The sequence below is a fragment of the Etheostoma cragini genome, chromosome 22 (assembly GCF_013103735.1).
Source record: "Etheostoma cragini isolate CJK2018 chromosome 22, CSU_Ecrag_1.0, whole genome shotgun sequence".
NCBI classification, from domain to species: domain Eukaryota; kingdom Metazoa; phylum Chordata; class Actinopteri; order Perciformes; family Percidae; genus Etheostoma; species Etheostoma cragini.
This window is the reverse complement of record NC_048428.1, coordinates 10,109,681-10,134,270: the sequence shown is the minus strand read 5'-3', so window position 1 is coordinate 10,134,270 and position 24,590 is coordinate 10,109,681. Positions and strand designations below refer to the sequence as shown.

Below are 24,590 nucleotides of genomic sequence, written 5' to 3'. Positions count from 1 at the left end.
AAAAAGCTTTTTGTTACAAATGTCCCTGCCAGGATGCTGAGATGATACACAAAGAGGGCCGTAAGAATGTCCAGCATCTGAGCAAATGTGATGTCAGTGCATCTCCTCATCCCTTCATCAGTGATTCTATAAATTACAAGGCATGCTATTTGGCTGCTTTATAATTTTCCTTGTGAGACTTGGACTTGTGTGTGTGATAAATGACGGGCTTTGGAGCGGTGTGATTTGGTGCAGGGCCTGTGAATGACCTGGGGAATGCAGCATGTCACCTTGTATTTAGCTTCTATTTCCTCACCGCCTGCTCTTCCGCTGCACATGGTAGGATTTCAGTTTGGGAGTGTATGTGTGCGTACGTGAACCTAGAGTGAGACATATCCCATCACCCCCTAAAATTCCTTCATTCCCTCCTCCGTTGCTCACTTATTTCCCCAACGACTCAGCGCGCCTTGTAAAAACCTTAGCCTGGCTGCTCAGCGCCCTTTAAAATGTAAAGCAATATTACGAAGACTGACACTTTGATCTCTGTTACTATGGTATTGTTTCAGGGGTCCGTTGAATACAAAGAAAGCTGTGGCTGTCCTGAGTGAAATGGGTGTGTGCCAGGATATTCACTTTACACATTGTTTTACGCTGTAGGAAAATATGTAAGTAACTGATGAGAGAACTGTAATGTTGTTTATTTGTTACAGGTGCAAAGTTATAATAAATGCCAAAAAAGAGACTCTGTATTTTTAAGTTTTTTGGCATGCAAATACAGAATCTCCGTAACTTTACCTCTCGTGTGTTTAGTTATTTACAGCCCTGACAATGAAAAAACCTTGAACTGTTCTGCAAACTACACAGCACCCTTTGTGTCACAGGCAAAACAGGAAATCAGGCTTTTGTCCGCTCGAGATGGCATCAAAAACACCTTGTTTCATCTGTCTTAAGCAATCCCATCTTGACGCCTTCACACGTCCCCATGTGGGGCTGTGCCGCTCCTCAGAACAGATTGGGAAACAGCACAAACGATCTGCCGGGGAAGTCCCAGCGGGCTGCCATAACATGCTCGTTTGCCAACGTATCTCTGTTGCACAGAGCCCATGTTTGATTTCTCTCAGGTCGCCCCTCCTTTTCTTTCTCTCCTGCTCTCACTCTCACTTCACTTCTATCACATGCTCATTTTGCTGTCTGTATCACCTACTTTTTTCTCTCTTTCAAGTTCTCTCTGTCCCTGACACTCAGGTTCTGTCAGCCTGTTGGCCTGTCTGTCTGCGTCTCTTTTTCTCTTGGGCCTGCCTCTTTTTCTTTTCTCTTCCTCACACCTCCTCCTCTTTCTCTTTTGCTTTAAGATATGTGTTAGTTGGTTGTGTGTCTTGTAGAAATGCCAGCAGTGATTGTATCCTTCATCCAATGCAATAACAAGGCAGGTGCACTCCTGGCCCTCCATTTTCCTCACCTCCCTTCTCTCCTTTTGTTCCTCAGAAATTAGGTATTGCAGCAGCAAGCACTGAAAGCAGCCCAGAAGAAAGATATATAAAAAAGAGATTAGATTGCCTTTTTGATGTTAGTTTGTGTGTGGCCATTGTTGACGCCTTGGCAAAGCCAGAAAAAATGCTGTTAACGTTTATTTCCCATCTTAAAGGATGCATCACTACAAGAATTGCACGTTTTGTCGCCTATTGCTGTGTCCTCCTCCCCTAAGATGCAGTGCTGCTGACTGCACAAACAATATTTATCTCCTCATTTACTAATGAGGTGTTTGTTTAAAAGTTTTGCAGAATCAGTTGTTGGATGAGTTGAAAAAGTTGCATTACACCTGTTAGCATAAAAAACAACAGGTTCTGCTTTGGTGCATACCCCTAAATACAGCCAGCAATAAATAATAAGATTTCATGTTGAGTATTTGTGCACGGGGGACAATGGCTTCCTGATTTCTCAGGTGTAATGCTTTTGTGGATGAATCGCAGGTGTAGGAGATATTGCGATGGAACACAGGTGTCGGTGTTATTTCTGGTCTGTGCCGTTAATCACCAACCTGAAGCTGAAATATGGCTTGCATTTTAGTGGTTTTAAAATAGAGTTCCCTTGCCGGCATATACTTAGGGAGAGAAATAATAATAATAATAAGGGCAAGATAAAGTCAAGAGACTTTGAGAATGTTTCATTTGAATATCTGCTGCAAAATTTGTTCTGTTTTTATCAGCAAATGTGGGCTCAAAGTCTGAAAGATGATAGAAACTAAAAAGGATCTGATGATGACTGCCTGATAGCAATAATTTCACAGTTTCAATTCCTGTGCAGCAATCTGGGCTTTGACGTACGGTGCTGATTAATAACTAACTTCCCCAATCCCTGTTAAAGGATGTGCAAATTCAGCCTTCTAAGTAAGTAGAACAACTAAGCGAGGACAAGCAAAGTCCTTTTTTCACGACAAAACAGGTTCACTTTTTTTGTTGGGCATTCAACATGCCTCTATGTTGATTTGAATTCCATAGTTGAACGGATACATTAATGTATTTTAAATAAACGGAAACACAAGACGTTGTTTGTCCTTAAACATGCTCTGCTTTCCTTATTTTCTGTATGGATTCCTGTCTGTGATGGCCCCAGGAAGAGTCAGAATGTGACGAAGGTTTACATCTGAAACAGACTGTTTAAATATCTGATTATAAGCTGTTTATCCTCGTTAAATGATGACAACATAGTAACGCCAATACGCAAGTGGCCTCAGATGTGATGTTGGTCAATATCTATTGACAGACAAATCATTGTTGTTGTTCTTTCGTTTCGTCATTGTACAGGCCCAATGCATGAGGGGCTAAACTGGGAGTGAATGTGATTGGATTTTCAGTCTCCGTCATTAAATTCCCATGCGGGGAATACTAATTCCAGTATTTAGTGCGGTGATGCTAGGGCTTGCTTTCATCTTAAACTGATTCCAGTCTAATTAGATTGGGCATGTGGGGGGTGGTGGTATCCGTCTGGACTAATCCCTGCCTCTCTGTCCCAAACATTGTATTATCCAGAGAAAATCCATTGGCTGCAGGCTATTCAAAGGCAGATCTGCCTGAACTGCAGCCTCTGTACTGTATCATCTGGAAAGCTGTGGCTAGGAGGGTGCACTGTGCAGAGAGGGTGGAACCTTATGGTCATGAGTGATGTATGGGTAGCAGAAAACGCCATTTAGAATTTACAGTAAACCTTTTATCGTGTATTCAGGGCAAGACCGCTCACGGCTGAGGCTTCTTTAAGAAAGCTGTGTCTAAACTACTACTCTCTTCAGAGGGCCTTTTTATTTTAGGATGGTGCAGTTAGATAGAAAGATTTCCGGTTTTCTATTTTGTTTGACCTATAATCAGTAATTTCAGTAGATATGAGTCAGAATTGGCAAACAATACACTTGTGTGTACCCTTGTGTGCACAACCACACACACACACACACACCCACACCCACACATTTACTGTGCATAGATCACCCTGTCATCCTGCTTGTGAATTACGGGCAGACCACAGTGAAAACGCAGAGTAAAGAAGTCCTTCTTCTAGGCGCTGAGAAGGCCAGAAAAATGAAAGGCCTTCAGCCATTGTTCTCCACAAAGGTCAAACGCAATTCAATCCCATAATATGGCGGGGGGGGGGGGGGGGGGGGGGGGGGGGGGGGGGGGGGGGGGGGGGGGACCTCGGCAACCGCCTTCGCTTTAAGGGTGAGCAACAGGAAAGGGCCATTCAGCAGAACAGTTGCACCCTGTGAGCCGAGCACATTCGTCAAGGGCGAGGGGTGAAGTCAGAAGTGGGGAGAAAAAAGCTGTTTTTTAAGGCTTTTACATGTCGCGGTTGTTTCACTGCACACCGAAGTGTGTTAAGAGAAACAATAAAGGCCATAGCCGATTCTGCCGGAACGAAAAGATCCTCATCTTCCCCTTCATTTTTGCTGCCCTTGTGAAATTTCATTAGGTGGATTTAACGACTTGTGAATGTCGGCTTTCTCCATGACCCTGACACTGGTGGCGTGCACGTCTCGCTGGCAGGGTGTGATGTATTGTGTTGAGGGTTTCCTGAGGTGCAATTTTTAATGTGACAGCATCTGTTAACCTCAGATCTAAAAAGTCACCTTCCTGCCTCACACTGACATGCATTTCAGTTCTTAATAGAATTTTAAGAGCAGTATATAGTCAGCAGCACAAAACATAATTTCCATCTATCTATCTATCTATCTATCTGGAAATCTAGGTTAAACTATGATGTACTTTTGTCCTCATATTCATACAGTATCACCAATCGTAGTTAACAACTTTAATCTTTGCTCTCTGTTGTGGCTGTGCGTCTGTTTGTCATGATTTATTTTTGTGGACATTTGCCTTTTAATGGCAGGGATGTAGAGCTGCACCTGATCAAATCCAGATTAGCAGACACTTCTAAACATAATCTCCTGCATCTGTTGAGAGTCAGATTACCACAAATAGCATGATGGAAAATACCCATTATATGATTTAGAATGTTTGTCTGTCAGTGAGTGGAATGACAATTATAAAAAGGATGTTGACACAATCCGTATTTTTTTTACAGTATGACATAAGCATACTTGAAAGTTTTGGGCAAAGATGTCCATTATTGAAAGTGTAATACTGAAACTTCACTAAAAAATTTAAAATAATGTATTGCACTAATACAACTGTTATTTACAGTGTACTAGTATAACACCTTTATAAAATGGCTAGCTCAATTCTGATTGGTTCACAGCCACGATATAATATACATATACAGCTGCTATTATTTGAACTTTTCACAGTAAGTATCACTGGTGGAGCTGGTTTAAAATCAGCAATTCAGTATCCCTTCAAGTGTCGTTAAATTTAGACTATTTTTACCGCTATACCTTGCCGTCAGACAGCCCTTTCCGTCAGGGAACTGAAGCCGTAAAGCTACCAGACTCCATTGACAAAAACAGCAATTTTACCTGAGCTGCTGTTCTACCACTGCCTTGATTAGCTGTGGTCCACTGCTGTCTTGATTGGTTAGTTTGTTAATGGTATTGTGTGCCTTTCTTTAGTGCTATGCAAAAGAAATAGCCTTTGCTAGCTGCCGCCTGGGTATAGTCAGCCAGCCAGCCAGCCCAGGAGGGCCTATTTGATGTGATAATAACTTTCAAATTGTCATACCCTCTGCTTTGCAACACGCCAAACAACACCCCTTAGCAGTGATGTAATCACAACATACTAACAATAATTTTAATTTGATGAAGTATATTCTAAATTATTGTCAAATTGCCAATCAATTGCCAATCAATCAGATGCGTGAAAAGTGAAAACTTGGTGAAAAGTCAGGATAAGATAATATGCTGATTAGAACATGGACAAGTCAAAAAGAAATAAAGAATTTTGGATGAGACCAAACTGGTTTGCAGATACAGTTTTTAATGTATCACAACAATGAGCAACAAACATACTTGATGAACTATTTCCAGAAGTTGTTCAAATACCATCTACAATAAACGTCATTTCAACTATGACAACAGGTCTGTGACAAAATAAAAAAAAGGTTTCAAAACCATGTTATTACCGTGATACGGTACAGTTGAGACCTCAAACAGTACAGTAACAAAAACTAATGCGACTACTCTCTATATATAAAACATCAATAACATTTTTGGTTTAGTTTATTTAAAGTTTTAGCCATAGGGGCTTCTTCTTATTAAAACCTCAGGGTGCATTTCCTATGTAACCCAGATGTTGAAGAGTACATATTGTGTAGGATATGATTGCGCCATGAAAATCCCTTTGACATCCAGAAGAACAATTCCAAATTCAGCCTTTTGAAGGCTGTCCCCATAAACATGACACAATCCATCCATTTTTTTTTTTAAAGTTCTTTTTTTTCTTTTTGGCTGCTGTGCAGTTGCAATATCTATGTACAGTTATATTGTTGGACCATCCTTTTTGTTGGTTTGTTAGCTTTTACCAGTCCTTGGTGTGGAAAGCGTCCTGTCTGATGCTAACATCTTAGCACATGATGCTAGCTGACAGTTCAGTCTTATAATGCTGAGCCACAGAGTGGGGAAAGGCAAAAAGCCAGAGTTGTGAAAGCCTTTGGAATCAGGACAGTCGCTCATGTTTGTACAATGGCAGAATTGCACCTTGGGAGGCCAGGATGTCTCTTATGAAACACAATCGAAAAGTGTCTTCAGGATTAAAGTAAATGTTGAAATACTAAAAATCCAAATAATGACAATTTAAAAGCTCACGCAGAAAATTAAAAACTGACATTTTGCTTTAAAACTTTGAAAAGAAAACACCTTTACAATAATAAAACAGAAGAGGAAATGTTACTTGATTCCATTGTTTGAAACAATAACTAAGCATGATTTGATTTAACCTGTCAAACAGTTGCATTACATGCTACTTGCTCATCTCAGAATAGGAAATACCAAAAGCAATACATTTTTGCATTTCTTCATATTAATAAATTTGTACCATGCACAGCCAACTACGAATATGTACAACAGCGTAGCTTTCTTTGTTCACAAGCCTTTTTCTTTCATACAAATAGCCTTCTGTTACTTTGGAATGAATCACATTGGTTTCAATTACCAAACTAGAAAGTGATTCGTAAAAAATTGAACACCCTTTGACAGCTTTCACATTCTTAGTTCCACAGCAAAATAACAAAATTATATATATATATATATATATATATATAAAAAATAGCAAAGCAAAGCAATTAATGGATCAGTATTTTGTCTGGTAGAAAGTTGAGAGAATTTATGGCAAGCAAAATAACATTACACAGTAGCAGCAAAACTTTGTAAGGTAATACTTTGCGATGTTGAAATCACTAAATGTGGAAAAAATTAAAATGTTGACTAGAACTGTAGATCATCAGAAGTGCCCAGAGAATTAATGGGAGGACGTCAACCTATGCACTAAATGGCTGTGCATTGGTGTAACACTGTTTTAAGAACATGGAAATGTTTATAATATACAAAAAAAATGCTGTTGTCCCACTTTTAAAGCAGCATGTTTGCAAATGTTTAGCAAATGATCCAACCTTTTTTTGTGACATGTGACCAACTTGTACCTTAACAGTTTCAAGTATACAGTACTGCTTTCATGGATGCACCAATTGTTAAATAGGTCTCTAGATTGTTAGGCATCAGTCCTGTAACAAATATGGACCAATATGCTGCTTCAATAGACAAATAATAATTAAAACACAAACATACATACAAACAGAAAAATTCTATTAAATTAACAAATGGCCTACTCAAAAAATAAAACGACAAATAAAAACAAAATAAGTGCACTATAGTCCAGACACAAGCAGGTACCGTAACAGTACAGCAATTCACAAATGAAAAATGTTATATTCACATAATCCGAGAGAGTCTATCAAAACTAGAGTTATTACCTCTTCAGAAAAGGGTGTGAGCAGAGGTAAAGTGAGAAGGTAAGAGTTGGCACAGATTAGTATATACTACAAGAAAAAAGGGGGTGGGAAATAGATACAGCTTGTTGTAATACAAACTGGCAAACACAGGGGCATCATACACATTTACTTCACCATTCTAAATTCCCTCAGTGGCAAAACCATACTGTCTTTGTAGGGCAAAACTAAAAGGATATGCACATCGTCCACTGTAACAGTAATATTGTCTCTTGGTACTCTATACACATCAAGGAAATGCGTCCGATAAAGCTTGACATGTTTTGGTTATAAGCCAAGTGTACCCAGGCTTGTTGCTGCTTTAACAAATGAGAAATGTTATGTTCTGACCTGAGAATTTAAAGCTACTGAATTACACCTATCTAAACTAAGAGAGATTCTCTTTGAGGGTTCTGGATCGTCATCCCATACAGTACATGCTAGCATTTGGAAAACAATCCAGCTGAGGTGCAATTTGCTATCGTGAGAGTTTTTGGCTTGAAACAAGCCCCCCAAGGGAGCCTGTGGGATTTTTTCCTACTCCATGTTTTTGTATACAATATAAGCTCAGTCAAGCATCTGCAACAGTTCTGTCCATAACAAAAATCAATCAATATCTTGCCAGCATATCAATATGGGAAAAACAATCCTGAGTCAATCATTTGGTACTGTAATTTTTTGGGTTAAGAGAAACTTTGGAACTGCAGTTTAAAAAGTCTTATTTTTTTCTTTAAGCAAGGGATCCTTTTGTCACTCCTACACACTGAACATATCCATTCTGATACTACTGAAGCTCGCGTCTAGGCCAGAGGCTGACTTAGCCTTGACTTCCAACGCGTTATCTAAGTCATCCAGCTTCTGGCTTAGCTCATTGTCAGACTCATCTGAACAACTCTCGGTGGGTAGTGAGGTTGGAACCCCTGAGGTGCTGCAGGAAGTTGAGGTAACCGTTGAAGGTGAGGAGAGGGGGGGGGGAGGAGAGGCAGACGGGGAGGAGGAAGCAGCTTTCCGGGCTGTGGTGGCCTGGAACAGGACATTTGGCCAGGACTTCATGGACAAGTGAGAGAGATGAGGAAAGGTGTTATTAGAAGAAGCTGCAGACTGCGAGGTAGATGTGGTGTTAGGAGTAGGGGAGCAGACAGAGTGAGGTAATAATCTAGTATGCTCTTTGGCATTTCTCATTGCTTGTTTGATTGTTTTCTCTTTGTGCAAGCTCGACTGAAGGTGTTGGCCAAGTGCTTCATTCCCGTTAACAACCACATTGCAGGCAACACAAGTGTAGTTGCTCACTGCCTTTCGAAGCACAGTCTCTTGCGGGTCAGTAAAAGGATGTCCTAAGTAACAGAAGGACTTTTGATGACGCACCACAGAATCTTCATCAGCAAAAATCATCTGGCACTTCCTGCATATAAACTCATGCTTGACGGACGGAACGATAAAAGCGTCTGGAAAATCCATGGTACTTTTGGTATTTGTTTTCGGTTCTTCTTTTGTGCTTTTTTTTGAAGAGCCTTTGTTGGTGTTCTCCTTAGCATCTATAGCTTCTTTTGGTTTGAAGGAGTTGTTGGTGGTGCTCTGCATGCTCTGGGGTGTCTTCACATGGTTTGGTTTCTGTTGCTGCTTCTGTTGTTGTTTCTGCTGTTGCTCAAGTTGTTTCTGCTGCTGTTGTTGTTGCTTCTGCAGTGAATCCTGGAGGGACTGCTGGTACTGCTGGTACTGCTGCAGGAGGGCAGTTGGGGAGAGACCAGCGGCCAAGGCAGCTTGTGGGACTGCTGCTGGGCCATATGGAAACAGGTTCTCCATTCCACACAGTGGTGGGAAGTAGCCCCCTGTTTGAACCCCTCTAGGAAGCTGGGGGGAGAAGCAGTTGGGAAATCCAGGTAGAAAATAGGGCAGGAACTGCCCTCCCAAGAAAGAGTTGGGATCACTTGCGGCAAGAGCATTCTGAAGTGCCTGAAGCTGTGTGGCGTCTAGTTGAGTCTCACTTCCTGGTTTCCCTTGAGCTGGACACGGTTTCTCCCTTCTCTTGGCCATGCTGGGGGTCTCAGGGCGTGAGCCGCTTTCGTTCTCTCTGTCCTTCACCTTCGTCTGAGGTGGCTTATTGCCTGGTTTCTTGCTGCTGTCTCTCTCTGAGTCTTTACCTTGCTGCTCTGTATGATTTACTGCTGCCAAAGGTGTGGAGGGAACAGGAGGAGGAAGAGTAGGTGGAGGAGGAGGAGGAGGAGGAGGAGGAGTCTGCAGAAGAGTCTTGGTTGGGGTAGTGCTGAGAGACATGGCAGGAGAGGGGGTGGCTGGTGTAGGGAACCCAAGCATGCCAGCACCGGGAGACGCTAAAGCTGAAATACAGTGGTATATAAATATGGAAATATTCAATATTTAAATATTCAAACCCAAATCACTATGGAAATTTGTTTGTATGACAAGATACATATGCTTAATTTGTCACTGGCTGAGTCTTTCTCTCTATTGTAAAGATTTTGTTATGGATCAAAACTGTCACATGCGCTTTCTGATCATTTCAATCTGCCAATATATTATAATATAAATATACCAAACCTACAATAAGGGGAAAAACAAACAACACAAACAAAAGCCATGATATAGATACATTTGTTGTAAAAAATCTCTGAATTATCAATTAGCAGTTCAACTCTGATGAACTGATGCACATTATACATGCAACTCCCACCATTTTTAATTTTAAAATAGTTTTAAAAAATAAGACTTTTTGACAAACACCACTGTGATAAGGAATAAACAGTAGTATAGTAGAATAAAATAGTGCATGATACAGCTCAGTTCATAAAGCTTCTAGTCTATTTAACTTTTTTTTATTGTTCGTCATACTAACTCACCAGGTGTGTTGGGTGGGAAAACAGGAAGTGATGATGGCCCATTGACCCCAGGAAGTAGCACTGGAGGAAGGCCAGATAACCCTGGGTAGCCTGAGGGCAGGCTGAGGCCATGAAGTGCATTATTGTTATCCACTGCAGTCTGTTGCTGCTGGCCAGGCAGGCTGAGTCCCTCACCAGCTTTCTTTATGCGGTCCATCTCTTGCTGGGCCATCAGTTGACGGACAGTGGTTGGTGCTAGGTAGTCCTTTTCTCTATCTACCTGGTTTCCCAGGGTTTCTTGCACTTTGGCTATGTGCTGTTTGGAGAAGATGTGGTCTCTGACGGACATCCGGGCAGTGTACTTTACACCACACAAAGTACACTCAGGCCTGGGCCCATCGGGTGAGCCTTGACTTATCATGAATGGCTTTCCAATGTTGATCTTGAATTTCTTTTCTTTAGCACGGGCATTCTGGAACCAAACCTGGACAACACGCTTGGGTAGTCCAATCTCGTTGCCAAGCATCTCACACTCTTGCATTGTAGGAGTGCGGTAGTCACTAAAACAGGCTTTGAGGACTTTAAGTTGCAGGTTACTCATCTGGGTCCTGAATCGTTTGTGGCCTGACCTATCCCCGGCATTGCTACCTTTCCCGGACTTGTTGAAGGGGTTACCTGTCCCAAAAGGACTAGGAGAACTGGGATCAGCTAGGCTTGATGATTCACTCCTGTCGTTGAAGTCATCCATTTCATCATCTCTGGAGCTAAAGTAAGAGTCACAGTCCTTTCCAGAAAAGCTCAGGACAGGGCTCACCATGCTGTATAGGTACCTTTCATTGGCACTATCAGAATTTGATGCCGGGCCACTCTTGTTACTCAGCTTTTCCCCTCCATTGGCTGTGAGGCTCTCAATCTCGTTGTTATTACCCTCATCTCCAGTTGTAGCATCACTAATGGCTGTATTGATAGATGATGTCTCATCAAAGTCCATCCTATTAAAATCATAAGATGAGGCTTCGGCTGAATTATTATTAGGCCCTTCAGTCTCATCACAGTTTTCAGCTTTTAAGGATGAAGGGCTTAAGAAGTTTTTTAATTGTGTCTCAGATGGTTTGACTGGGGTTGAGGATGCAGCAGGCAGCTCATACTCATTTGGCTCAGTCTTGGTAGGCAGTTGAGGGTAGTCAAAGAAGTTATACTTATTTGGGCTTTCACCTCTTTCATTGTCTTGATTCATCATTGGGCTTGGTGGCAAGCTAAAGCCTGCCTGCTTGGCGTCATGCCAGTGTCTAGATCGTATGTGGCTATCTAGAGCAGATTTAGCCTTAAACAGTGCTCTGCAAAAGGGACATTTCTTGTGGGACTGGGAGGGCCCTATAGCCCTAAATTGCCCCTTTCTCTCTCTTGCACGAGTGTTTTGGAACCAAACTTGCACAACTCTCTTTTTCAAGCCAACCTCCCGAGCAATGTGGTCCAACATCTTCCTTGTGGGATTAGAGTCAAGTAGGTATTTGTCATAGAGAATCTCCAGTTGTTCTGGTGTGATAGTGGTTCTCAAACGTTTATCTCTGTGTTGCTCTTCACTACTGTTTCCACCATCTTTATCGTTAGCACTTTCGTCTTTGTCATCCAGTTTTCTCTTCAATGCTCCAGAGCCAGCAGCAGAGGCCAAACCAGAGTTTCCCTGAGAGGGGATTTGGGAGAGGCCTCCAGATAAGAGCTGGCTAGCCATTAGGGGGTTATTTGGGTCAAATATCATATAGGGCATATCCATGGGTCTTTCAAGGAACTGAGAGTGAAGAAACTGGTTTTGGGCAGCCAAGAAATGCATGTGCTGATGCTCCTGCCATAGCTCAACAGTAGGGAATGCAATTTTACACTGGTCACACTGGTACTGAAGCATCTGGTGGGAGAGGCTGTTTGTGAGTGAGGAAAGGGCCAGGGAGAGTGGACTTGAGGGCATTGCTGCTGCCTGTGGCTGGGAATGGGGTCTTGACATTTGTGGCTGGGGAGCTTTCTGAGGAGGTGGCTGAGGTGTGCAAGCCTTTGATGGTCTGGGTTCTGGTAATGACTTGATCACAGGTGAGGGTGCAGTCTCAGTTTGTTTAGTTTCAGTTTCGGGAGCAAAGTCAGGCTTGGGGGAAGTTTTACCTATGCTGGCACGAGGAGAGGCCATCACAGGGGAGCTTGAGCCAGAACTGCTGGCAGTTCCGTGGCTCTGTTTGGCTGGCTCGTAAGGTACTTGGGTAGTCCTAGCTGGACCTTGCTCGATATTATCCATGTATTCCTCACAGATGTCCTCATTACCTTCCTCATCTTCATCCTTATAACACAGCTTTTTCTGGTGAGTGATAAGGTCAAAAATGCGTGGGAACACAATGTTGCACTTTTTACACTGGTATTGCATGTTGCTGGTTCTGATGTATCGCTCATTGGTCAGCTCCTTTTTCTCATTATCTTTAGAATCTGCCTGGTTTTCGTAGGTCTTGCGAGCTTTCTGACGGGCATTTTGGAACCACACCACAATGACCCGAGTTGGTAGATTGAGCACAGTTGAAAGTTGCTCAATCTCATCATCCTTCGGATAGGCATTAGTGTCAAAGAAATCTTGAAGTACCCTCAACTGATAATCAGTGAATCTGGTCCTGGAGGACCTCTTATTGAAGGCCGACTCAGTTCGGTAGTATTCATGTGTACCGAGCTGGGGCTCCATTCGAATATCTTCCAATGTAGTAATAGGAGGAATATTGAAATTATAAGGAGAGTCTTTACTCCGTTGTCTTTCTTTGAATAGAGTATTACGGAACCAGTGCTTTATGACTTTTTGGGGCAAGCCAGACTTTTCTGACATCTCCTGAATTTGCTCTTCATTGGGGGAATTGTTGATGTCAAAGTTGGCACGGAGAATCTTAAGCTGGTCATCTGTGATGCGGGTGCGTGGTCGCTTAAACTGGGACTGGCGGAGGAAGTTCGGATCAAGACCCAATTGTTGCTGGCAGAGCTGCGCAAGGTCTGTGGAAAGAGAGTCCATACTGGGCAGCTGCAGGGAAAGCTGAGGGGGCAGGCCTGGGTGCTGGACGGACTGCATCATTAGAGGTGGAAAAAGGGGCAAATCCAAGGGAACAGGGAGTTGCACTTGGGGAGGTGCAGTAGGGGCAGTAGGTGGTGGAGGAGGGGGTGGTTGCTGGGCTGGTGTTGTCTGGTGAGAGGGTTGGTGTGGGGTCTGATGGGTGACAGACACTGGTGAAGGTACTGGGGTTTGGGGCTTGGTCATTGATGTAGAAGAGGGCTGAGGAGCTGTCACTGGGGCTGGAGTAGGAGGTGGCGGAGGGGGAGGTGGTGGTGGCGGTGGTGGTGGAGTTTCAGGTGAAGAAGGGTTTATTGGATAGAGTTTGTCATAGGCCTCTCTGTACTGCTGGGCAAACTTTTCCAGCTCCACATATGGGAAAAAGTGACTGTGCACATGTTCCTGATGGCTTTTGAGAATGAGCATATTGGAGAAGAGTTTACCGCACATCCCACACTCAAGCTTATCATTGTTCATTTCCATTTGTTGGTCCCCGTCTTTGTTTTTCTTTTGGTTTTTTTGTCTGTTTTCATTGTACTGGATGACCAGTTCAAATCCAAAGTTCTCCAGTAGTGCTTTGGCTGCATTGCCCCTTGCTCCTGACACAATACGTGGAGGAGGAATCAATGACTCTGGGAACTTTGATTTTCTAGGGTCTTTGTTGTCTTTTCCTCCATCACTTATTGCATCACCTGCATTTTCCATCTTGGCTCTGTTTTCTTGTTTTTCTAATTGATCTTCTGCGTCTCTTGACATCTGAATTTCTGAAACTGACACATTGGATTCCATTTTGGATTTGTGGTTCTGCAGATGCTGGTTTTTCTGTTGCTGAATTTGCATCTGTGCCTGAGAGGCTTGCTGCTGCTGTTGCTGTTGCTGTTGCTGCTGAGCCTGTTGCTGGGCCTGAGCCTGCTGCAGCTGGTGTTGCTGTTGCATCTGCTGCTTCAAATCCTCTAGGAATGATCCAGTAAGGCCAGGCATTCCAAAAGCTGCTGCTGAGTGCAGCGCTAGCTCTGGGCTAAGGTTGAACTCTGCTCCTGGGATGTAGAAGGGGAAGAGGAACTGTGGCTGTTGAAATTGCAGCAGTGCTTCTGGGGTCATTGGAAAATGGGGGAAGAAAGCTGGATTAAGGAACTGAGGCTGGAAGAAGGCAGCCTGTTGCTGGAGTTCATGTTGAAGTTGCAGTTGCAGTTGGGCTGAGGACTGCGCTGACTGGTGGCTGCTTGTCTGTGCTGAAACATGGTCAGTAGTTGTTGTTTGTTTTGTGTTGTTGCTGCTGTTAGCTTCTTTGGGTTCTGCAGTGTTTTCTTTGTTAGCAGAGGGTGTTCCACTTCTAGCAGTGTCTGAGTTGCTGTTGTTCCCTTGTGTGCTTGGGGCTGGGCTTTTTGCAGGCACGGGCCCACTAGTGCCAGTGATACTGCTACTGCTGCTCATTTCTGTTTTGGCTGTTCTGGCTTTGGTCTGGTGGAGCACTGACCTCATATGAATTTCAAGTGTTGAGCTTTGGCTGTAGGCAACATTGCAAATATTGCATTTAAATGGTTTGTTGTCAATGCTGTTGCTTGTCTCTTGTGGAACTGGGCTTGAAGCCTCTTGAAGAACCTTCTTCAACTTATGCAGGTGGGAAACTGAATTATAGTGAACTAATAGGATGTTCTTCTGGGTGAAGGACTCCTTACATACTGTGCACTTGTAAGGCCGAGAAGGGTCCAAAAATTTCTCCATTGTAAAGTTGGGCCCTTTTCTAAATGGTAGGGTCCGTTTTGGTTCTGCTCCCATGTCATCTAGCAGAGAGCTACTGTCACTTCCTGTAGGACTGGGCTTCTCCTCCTGGTCCATTTCATCATCTTTGTCCAAGTCATGTTCAAAGGCCTGAGCTTCCTCCAAGGCCCTGGCCTCACTCTCAGTGATATCTCCATTCAGAGGCAGATTTCCAATGAGTTGCTGCACCTCAGCTTCAGTAAGTTCAGGGTGTCCATTTTCCAAATGCTTCCTGAGGGCCAGGAATGTCCTGAAGCTGCGCTGGCAAAGGCTGCACATAGTGGCCGCTCTGATGGCATGGTACTGGGAATGTATCTGAAGCTTCTGCATTGTCTTGAAGGCCAGGCTGCAATGGTTGCAACGATATTTGTAGACATGACGATCAGACACTGAGAGCTGCTGTTGTTGCTGCTGAAGCCTTTGTAGTTCACTGAGATGATCCTGTAGGGTATCAGGGGACTTGCTATCATGCCCTAACCCGCTGGCTCTTTTCCAGCCTGGGGCCTCTGAGGCCTCCTTTGGGGGCTTAAGATCCTCAACCTGCATGTCCAATTCATTCTTGTCTTGACTGGTCAGCTCATCCTTTGAGATATTTCCTAAAAGTAGAAAAAAACAATTTGAAGTACAGTACACTGCATTATTTACGTATGTATCATTATTGTTTTGATAAATGACAAACCACCAAATAAACCCAATAATTATTAATTTATATATTTATTTATTAAAGTTAATACAGTTAAACTTTATTTTGACTTAGACAACAAATTAATGACAGAAATGAAATATTTCAATCCAAATTCTGCTCACCTTGAGACTTCCCTGACCCATCAGTAAGGGAGGTAGAGGACTCCATTAAAGACCTGTCCTGTCCACTTTGGGGATGCATTACATTATTTGGTGTTGCTGTGTCAGGTCCAACAACCTATCAAGACCAAAGAAATGTTTTCATTATTATATACAATACATTTGTAAATAATGATATCACATGGTATATTCTATCTCAAATATTTGTAAATGTTGAGGTAGTATTTCAACTTTCTTGTTATTTTTAAGATAGTATTTGCGCTTCACAATGGACAACAGCAACTAGTGTTATGGCAGTATCTAAAGGCAGTACAATAAATGCATGCAACTTATTTTCTGGTAATCTTCATATTCATTACTTCTACATACAGTCATAATCAGCTTTTCCACGCAGTCAGGAGCCACACTGTGAAGGTGGGTGAGATGCAGCTGTAGGTGAATCTTGTTGCTCAGGACATCCTGGCACAGTGGGCAGCGAATCACGGGCTGCATGGAATGCTGGGACATCACATGGAGCTGCATACGGTTGGCATCTTTACTGCTGTAGTTGCAATATGGACACTGCTGAACCTAAAAAAAAAAAACAAGATTGTATAATAAGTATCTAAGTAGAAAAAGAAAAAAAAAACTATGCAATGTAAAACTTAATTAAAGAGCAGAAACTACTTTTTGCACTAGATGTACTCCTTAACGGGTATCATTCTTACACAACAGAGCCATAAGCGTAGCTGGCTGGTCACTGTCTCGCTAAAGAAGCAGGATATCACCTTTAATAACAAACAAGGATCGAGACATACCAAGAATCATGGCACCGACACTGTTAGAGGTGAAATTAACCAATCAAAATCTAATTACATTTTTACATGTTTAGGGTTAGGCTAGGTTAGCTTTCCTGTTCTTTTCCCGTTCTTTCCTATTCTTCACTTCCCATTCACCTCATCCCATCACATTCACCTCTCCCCACCAATGCCCTTAACACAGAAAATGTAGATCAACCATGTTTGATGTAATTCACTTAAGTCTCTCAACTCATGCAATTTTATTAGCAGAAAACAAGATTGGCCAGAATTTCTAATCAGTATTACAGATGACAAAGGTGTGTACTCTCCCAAGCTACGCCTTGCCCTCATTACAGGGAGTACTCTTAACATAGCTGCCTCCCCACCACCTGTCTTAATAGAATCCATTTCTGAAATGACTAAGTCCTCCCTCCTTGCAGGGCCCAGAACCAGACAAGCTAATACTTCATAATCTAATTTAAAAACACATATAATTTAAAGAGATGCAAAAAGGGGGAAAGAAGCAGGGAGGGAAGCCTAAGGCTAGTGCAGGTATTCCACTTAAGAACACAAAGACTGGCCTACTGTGCTTGACGCTAAAAAGCTCTGTCAGGGAGGGAATGGTGGGCTGCGTTTAACTCTTTGATAGAAAGCTGGTGCCAGCAATTGCGAAATGCTTAGCTTAGCATTTCGGCTTCTTAGAGTTCATAAGTATCTTCCCATTAGCTCATGCCACAGTGACAGCGAAGGTTAGATTTCATTACTGCATATGAAGGAGAACCTGCCTCATTAAGTATTAGCTTGCTTTTACCCAACAGTTTATGTGGAATACGAATTGTCAGATATCCACTCTAAATGGATGCATACAAAGCTCGATAACCTTCAGATGTAGTTTCTTTGGAAAAATGGAAACAATTAGAGGTCCATGGTTGGTCCTCTTTGAGTTGCTAGGAACTACACATGTAACATTTTCACAAGTGTTTCTATTGTAGCACAATTGGTTTCCTTTTGATATTCTACATTTACCTGATCGTTGGCAGAGGTCTTCCCCTCAGCAGACTTTGGCCTTTTGGGAGGACTTTCAATTTGTCGATCTTGCAAGTGGGAATGTTTAACCATAGCATTCGGTCCGGTAACCTCTTTGGATGTGGCATTCACTCCTGGCAGACGGGGAAGGAGAGAGAGAGTCAAAAATTACAACAATTTTAAAATCGTGCAAAGCTGCAAAATCGCTAAATGATTGATGGCTAAACAGTAGATTTATTTTTGAAATGGAGCTTTTTGAACAGAGTACTGGAGCAGAATGACATATTCAACAGAGTTGAAAGAGAGTAACAGGGCCATGTCACATTGATATATGGTATCCCATAGATCACACATTCCTACTGTATGAGAAATGGAAATATTAATCTTAAACATCTCAAGTACATTAAACTAACACAATTGAGTGACTACATTGAAGTGTCAGACATTGTGTGGCTGTGTTGGATCACAAAGTAGTCAAATGACTATTAATATACATATAATAGAGTGAATAAGATATATAAGTCAACCAAATGAATCATTAGGACATAGGTGATGATAAAAAAAAAAGATTTGATACCAGGACAACATAAGCGTGGCTACAAAAAGGGACTATATTATTCACATTCACATACACTGACATGTTTCTGCCCTGAGGACACGTGAAATGGAGAAAACTCAGGCAGGCTCATTATCACAGCACGACATACATTAAATGTTATGGTAATATTATACACTTCATTAGTTCGTATACATTTCCCCAGCTGGCTCAACAACTTCTCTGTCTGTACAAGATGCTAAATTTTCGGGGCTTGGTCACGGCTGGTGGTACAGCAGCAGTGCTACTTGTGTGTGTATATTTGTATGTGTGCGTGTAAGCGTGTGTGACGTTAACAGCAGGGCTCTATGTGGCGAGATCAGCCTCTGGTTGTATTTAGTAAATGCTGCAGCCACTGATAAATCTTTCATTAGCCTCATCCTGAGATACAAGCCATGCAGGCCCGTCTATACTCTGCCACTGCAATTTACCCACTCGGCACAACACAAAGACACAGCAACTCTCCCTCCCTACTTCCCTCCCCCCTCCCCCTTGCTCTCTTCCTCCCTCTCTCCCTAAGCCATCACCCACCACCCCCTCCTCTTTTTTGCCTCCCCTCCCTCGTCTGGTCACTCAAGGCAATATGTGAGCCTCACTCTTGCGAATCAACGCTTCACGCTAGATGCACAAATGGAAAAAAAGGGAAATCAAAGCACTGATACATGGAGAGGCGGTTGAAAAAAAACATTTTGTATTTCATATTATTCTGTGGCTCGTGTTTGTATTGGGCGCATATCAATTCCTCCGGCCTGTTCATGCATTTTAATTCTGTTGCATTAAGTAGGCGTTCCACTTATTTTATTTGTAATCCCCTATATATGGAGCCTGAAATATTGGCCTGTCAAAGAAAGTGACAAGAAAAAGAGAGGGAGGGAGGGAGGGAGGGAGGGAGGAAGAAAGAAGGAGAGGAGACAAGAAAAAGAAAAAAAAAACACAAGGGCACAATGTGAATTTCCAAGAACATCCGAGAATTGCTCTGCAGCTCAGAATAGCGAGGTAATCTCGTCTTCCACTGCTTGTGATGGCCCCTGCAGGGCTTGTGTGTGTGTCTATGTGCATGTATGTGTGTGTATTATGTGCTTCATGACAGCCCTCTGACACGTCATTGGTCAGATCGGTCCAGCCTTGAAGCACCCGTCACATCACCTGACCTTTCCAAAGCCTCGGCCCCGCCTCCCATATTTATTATGACCATTTCTAATTTCAACTTTCAATTTTTGCCTCCGTCTTCCAGTCAATTTGCAACTAAATTACATCCCTGCAAAGGGAGATGAGGCGTTTGTCAGACAAGGGTCTGCAAACACATTTACAATGTGGTGGGGGAAAGAGCCCACAAATCACCATTGATTACTATCATATTGAATGTAAATGTATGTTTGTGTAGTGTGTGTGTCTTTGTGTGCATGTACAACATGAAGCTCTGTCTTTCTGGTTTAGATTCATCTTCGACCTTGTGCTTTCATCATCACTTATGACACTAACACGGAGAAAAACAGTTGGTTAACCTTGAATGTTGAGAGAGCAGTTCTCTTTAAATGGCAAGCCACGCGAACATGAACAATTAAGTTGTTTTGAGCCATAGAATTACATTTAAAATTGTAGAGTGTCCTCCAAGGATATAATCACCTGTAACACATTGGAATAAGATGACTAGCGCAATCCAAACACTATGCATCATGAGAGAAAATAAAAATAATCCCTCCGCCTATAGTTTAACCAGCTTCATATTTTTACCCTCAATGGTACTAAAAATAATACTGGGAAATAGCATGATTGAGAATAAGACAGGAGCAGGAGACTCTCCTCTCATTTTCCTTTGTCTCTGAGACTGCGCCCGACACTTAATGACTGTGTCTCTTTTCCTCCTCCTCCCTGTTCTTTCCCCTCACTTCCCACCTTCCCTCCATCCCTTCATGTTTAGGTGGGCTCCACCAGCTGCAGCCCAGTGAAGTGGAGGGGCAAAATAAACCTGACACCGTCCCCCCCCACCTCCACCAATGACAAATGTCTGCATGTAGCAGGACCTTGCTTGATTAGATAAATCAAAAGGTGATTTATGACACTCAACCCCTTTTGCATTGCAGGGGGAGAGAGCGCCACACTCACCACCCATCTTTATTTGCAACTGTCAATGGTGTTTAGGGAGCTGCGTATACACACACACTTATGTACGCGCAAGTGGGAGCTCAAATGGAGAGAAGTACAGCGCAACGGAGGGAAAGGCAGAGAAATGTAGAGAAACAGAGGAAATAACAAGAAAAAATGACAGAGCGGGACAGAGAAGCCCGTAGCTCTAAATACCTCAGGATATTTCTGTCCCAAATTGTTCCTCAAAAGGCAGAAGGACCGGCAATACCATCCTAGCTAATGCTTTTCCTGTGGATCTATTTTAGAATCTGCCCTTATGTGTCAGAAAGGGGGAGGCATTTTGTGCAACCTGAACCAAGCAAATGAGATTTTCACACAAACAAGCATATTACTGAATCCTTATATTTCTCAAACTATGACTTTTTATGAAATCAACTACATCTTGCAGCGGTGTTTCAAAACAAACAATCAAACCGTACCTATTCCAATCTTATTCTCTTTTTCCTATTTTTTTTTTTTTTTTTTCAAGCTGCAAGATCCCATTCCTGACATTTCATTTCATGAAAATAAAAAAGGACAACAAGCATAGAGTGTGTGTGTGTGGGTGTGTCTGGGGGGGGGGGGGGTTGTCAATTAAAAAGGAGCAGATTGGGTGGCGGCAGCTTGGATTTAGTATTCAATTTAGCTGTCCTGAGCCCTGGCAGACTGGCTAAGGTTACGGAGTAGTAAATCTAGCAGGGAGAGCTGGCCAAAACAGGCCAGGGAGGGCCGGCCAGCATGATTTACTGGCCTACTGCTCTGAGGTTACGCATTAGGCTGACCCCCGGTCACCTTATAACATTACAGCAACACACTCTGAACCCCAAACTCCCACTGAAGCACTCAGCAGGCCCAGATCTAGCCGGAGGGAGGTAGAGCGAGAGAAAGACTGGGAAGGAGTGAGATGTAGAGAGGAAGAGACATAGTCAGATGGAGAGGGGGAGAGAGAGGAAGAGAATGACTGTTAAACAGCAGCTGTCTTATAGTTTGTGTTTTCAATGACTAGCCTTCCTTCCTCTTCCATCTCCAGCTTGTGTTCTAATGAGAGATAAATATGAGCATGGCTTTGTCAAATTTGACAAATCGTTTGAGACGTTCAACAAGCTGTCATTACACAGAAAACACACATACAAGAATTGCTGCAGGCCTGTAATTAAACATGCTAATATCTTTAATATATTTTAATCTCATTTTAGAAAGAGACAGCTCCCATTTCAAGCAAGGCAAATTTGCAAGATGCATGCATACATGCATGCAAAAAAAAAAACTATTCTGAAAGTGAACAAGCTTATACGGAATATTTAACATCAGATCTTGTTTTCATGCGATTTTGTCTCCCCCTTATCTGCGCTATTCAAAATTGTACACAAAATGTATCCATAACATTTGACTGTAGGAACAATGAGTAATTTCTTGCTAATTTGAAGCAGGTAGAGAACTGTAATTTCCTAAGGCTGCCTAACAGGCTCATTTCCATGCCGGGGCCTTTGTTTAGTTGGTTATTTATAAGAAGTGGGCCCCTGAGCCATGGTGGCGACATGTACCATCTACACACACAGCACAAAGCTATCTGGAAGTAATCCACATCGGGGACATTTGCATGGAAAATGTAACATGGATTATAATTAATCTAAAGTGACATGGGATTATAAAAGACAATGTAAATGAAGCAAGGGAAAAAGCTGTCTCTGCCCCCCCCCCCATATCTCTGTCTCTCTTTTCCCCTTTCTATCTATTTGCCCCTCTTTGTTTAAAGGATCTTGGTCTTGGAGATGAAGTGCGCAAACACATTGCTCACTTGGTCACACTGTAATCCCTTCCCTGGAGATCCCCATACGGACGGATGGACGGAGACACACACACACACACACACACACACACAGATCTGAACATTTTAAGCTTGCCAGAGATTTGGGGCTGAGGATGGAAATGCTAAATCTTACTACTTTAAGCTAGAGAAAGAGAAAAACAAGGCCCTGTCTCTGACGATAACCCTAGCATAACTACACGCTAACACACCAGACTCCCTTTTTGCATTTTCTGGCAATTGACTTTCTGAAACCTCGTTCAATCCAAATGCAAAATTAAACACCAAAAACTTGCCGGCATTATTATATCTGGATCCCGGTCAAACTTGCAGCTGACCCCAAGGAAATTCTTAGGACACATTATTCACCAAAAATAAAAAAGGCATAAAGTTCTGCTTTATTAAATAGATTGCTAACATCTGAGGACACACATATACGTAAGCACGCTTTAAAGTAGGAGGGACCTGGGCACTTTTTTTGCATGTGTTCTGTGGTGTTTAATGACGCTGGCGGTAATATGCGGCGGTAAATGCATGCATGGTGGTTCCCTGCCCTTCCGTCAGACGGCCCTGTCACTGAGATAGAGCTGAAAGATAGATGACTAGCTAAACTAATAGGCCCCAGCCTCACTCAGCTCTCCTTCTGCCTCATTGAGCCTCACATTATGGCGCTAGGTATGGCATGCTAGGAAGAGGAGGTGGAGCGGGAGTTTGAGAGTGATAGAGGGTGAGAGTTGGAAGGTGTGTGCATGTGTGAGTTGGTTTGGGGGGGGATAAGAGACATTAGCAGAGAGAGAAAGAATGAGAGAGAGAGAGAACCCCCATGCAATGACAGAGAAAAAAAGAGAGAGAACCCCCATGCAATATTCATTCCTAGCCATGGATTTCCATCTCATACATAAAAAGACCATATGAATTTGTATTTGGGTAAATCAAATCTAACAAAGCCAGGGCTATCCCAACCACAGCCTCGCAGCGGAGGCATTATATGCTCCCTACCTCGCCCAAAATAACAAAAACACCAAGCTGTCTTGTACAGATTGTTGCCCCTCCCTACTAACAACATTTCCATTCTTACAAACAGATAACCAGTTCTTGTGCACTTTTTCTATCTGAGGTAATGCCTGCTGATGGGGTCACAGATTGGACAACAATTAAGAGACAGGGAAAAATAAGAGAGAATGAAAAGTGAAGGCAGGGTTCAGAGAAAAAAACTAATTTAAGGGTTGCAAGGATGCGGTGCAATATTAGAAAAACATATACACAGCCCCCCCATCTAATCCTGCGCTTATGAAAAATTAATATGTCATCGGAGAGGGCACAAGAACGAGAAAAGATTAATGCAAGGCGCTTATAAATTACAAGCACGCAAACTGATTTGATTAAAAAATAATCTGGGGCCTGGACATTGCCTGGTAATATCCACAACACTCAACTTATCCCTCTCTCTTTCTCTCCATTTTGTCTCCCTCCTTCTTTCTCACTCTCTCTCTCTCTCTCTCTACCATTTGCTCTCTCTTTTTCTCTTTCTGTCAGATGGAAACGATTAAAGCAGGTCACATGGAGGCTAGTCAGCAGCATTCACATGTTACACACACATGTTAAAACCTTATCTGAAGGTGAGAGATGAACGATAACTTAGAAAAGAAGGGAAGCTTATGTGTGTGTGTGTGTGTGTGTGTGTGTGTGTGTGTGTGTGTGTGTGTGCGTGTGTGTTTGTGTGTGTGCGTGTGTGTGTGTTTGTGTAGACTTACGGTCGGGTCTCCTGCTGTCAGTCAGGTCTCGGTCAGTGAGGTTGAGTCCCGGCCTGGATGAAGAGCGAGGAGGTCTCTCACCATCCTCAGTAGTCTCTTCTGAAAATGCACAGAAAAAAAACACTACATTACCCATGAAGCTTTCTAAAAAGCCTCCCAGGGTTTATCAGATATTGATATATCATATTAGAGTCAGTTGGAAAATATTCCTGCTTTTTACAGATGGCACTTTAAAAACATATGTTTACTTCCATATAGTTCCTTGTAAATGTGTAATATGTTCTCTGTTCTTTAATATATTCTAATTATTATTAGAGGTTAGACAAATGTTCTTACTACAGCACAGACGGAATAACAATACTGTTACTGTTTCAATGTAAAAGCATAATTATATGAAAAACCTAGCCATTATACTTTATTAAAACCCCTGGAAAAACAGAGACCAATTGTATGAGTATCACATAGCCCTTTTCCACTCTTCTCTATGAAAGTCAAAGCAAAAAAGGGAAAAATGTTCACTGGTGTACTGTGTATATATATATATATATATATGTACACACACATACGGTATTTAGTGTATGCATTTCTGTTACCTCGAAAAAATGTCCGTGCATGCATGCACGCACAAGCACACA

The 24,590-nt window shown here is 42.5% G+C and overlaps 1 protein-coding gene across 4 annotated transcripts in view; it reads right to left on the bottom strand.

Moving 5' to 3' along the window:
* Nucleotides 1–5,376: 5,376 nt before the first annotated feature.
* Nucleotides 5,377–24,590, bottom strand: part of zfhx4 (zinc finger homeobox 4) — an 83,079-nt gene continuing 63,865 nt past the window's right edge. For 3 of the 4 annotated variants that reach the window (XM_034861503.1, XM_034861501.1, XM_034861504.1), the window contains exons 7-12: nt 23,956–24,054; nt 17,673–17,806; nt 16,237–16,437; nt 15,871–15,985; nt 10,257–15,659; nt 8,158–9,737 (exon numbers count right to left, since the gene is read on the bottom strand). In XM_034861503.1, the coding sequence (XP_034717394.1) occupies nt 8,158–9,737; nt 10,257–15,659; nt 15,871–15,985; nt 16,237–16,437; nt 17,673–17,806; nt 23,956–24,054 (7,532 nt within the window). Of the gene's footprint in view, nt 9,738–10,256; nt 15,660–15,870; nt 15,986–16,236; nt 16,438–17,672; nt 17,807–23,955; nt 24,055–24,590 lie in introns of all 4 variants that reach the window. The other variant, XM_034861505.1, reaches the window with a different exon arrangement.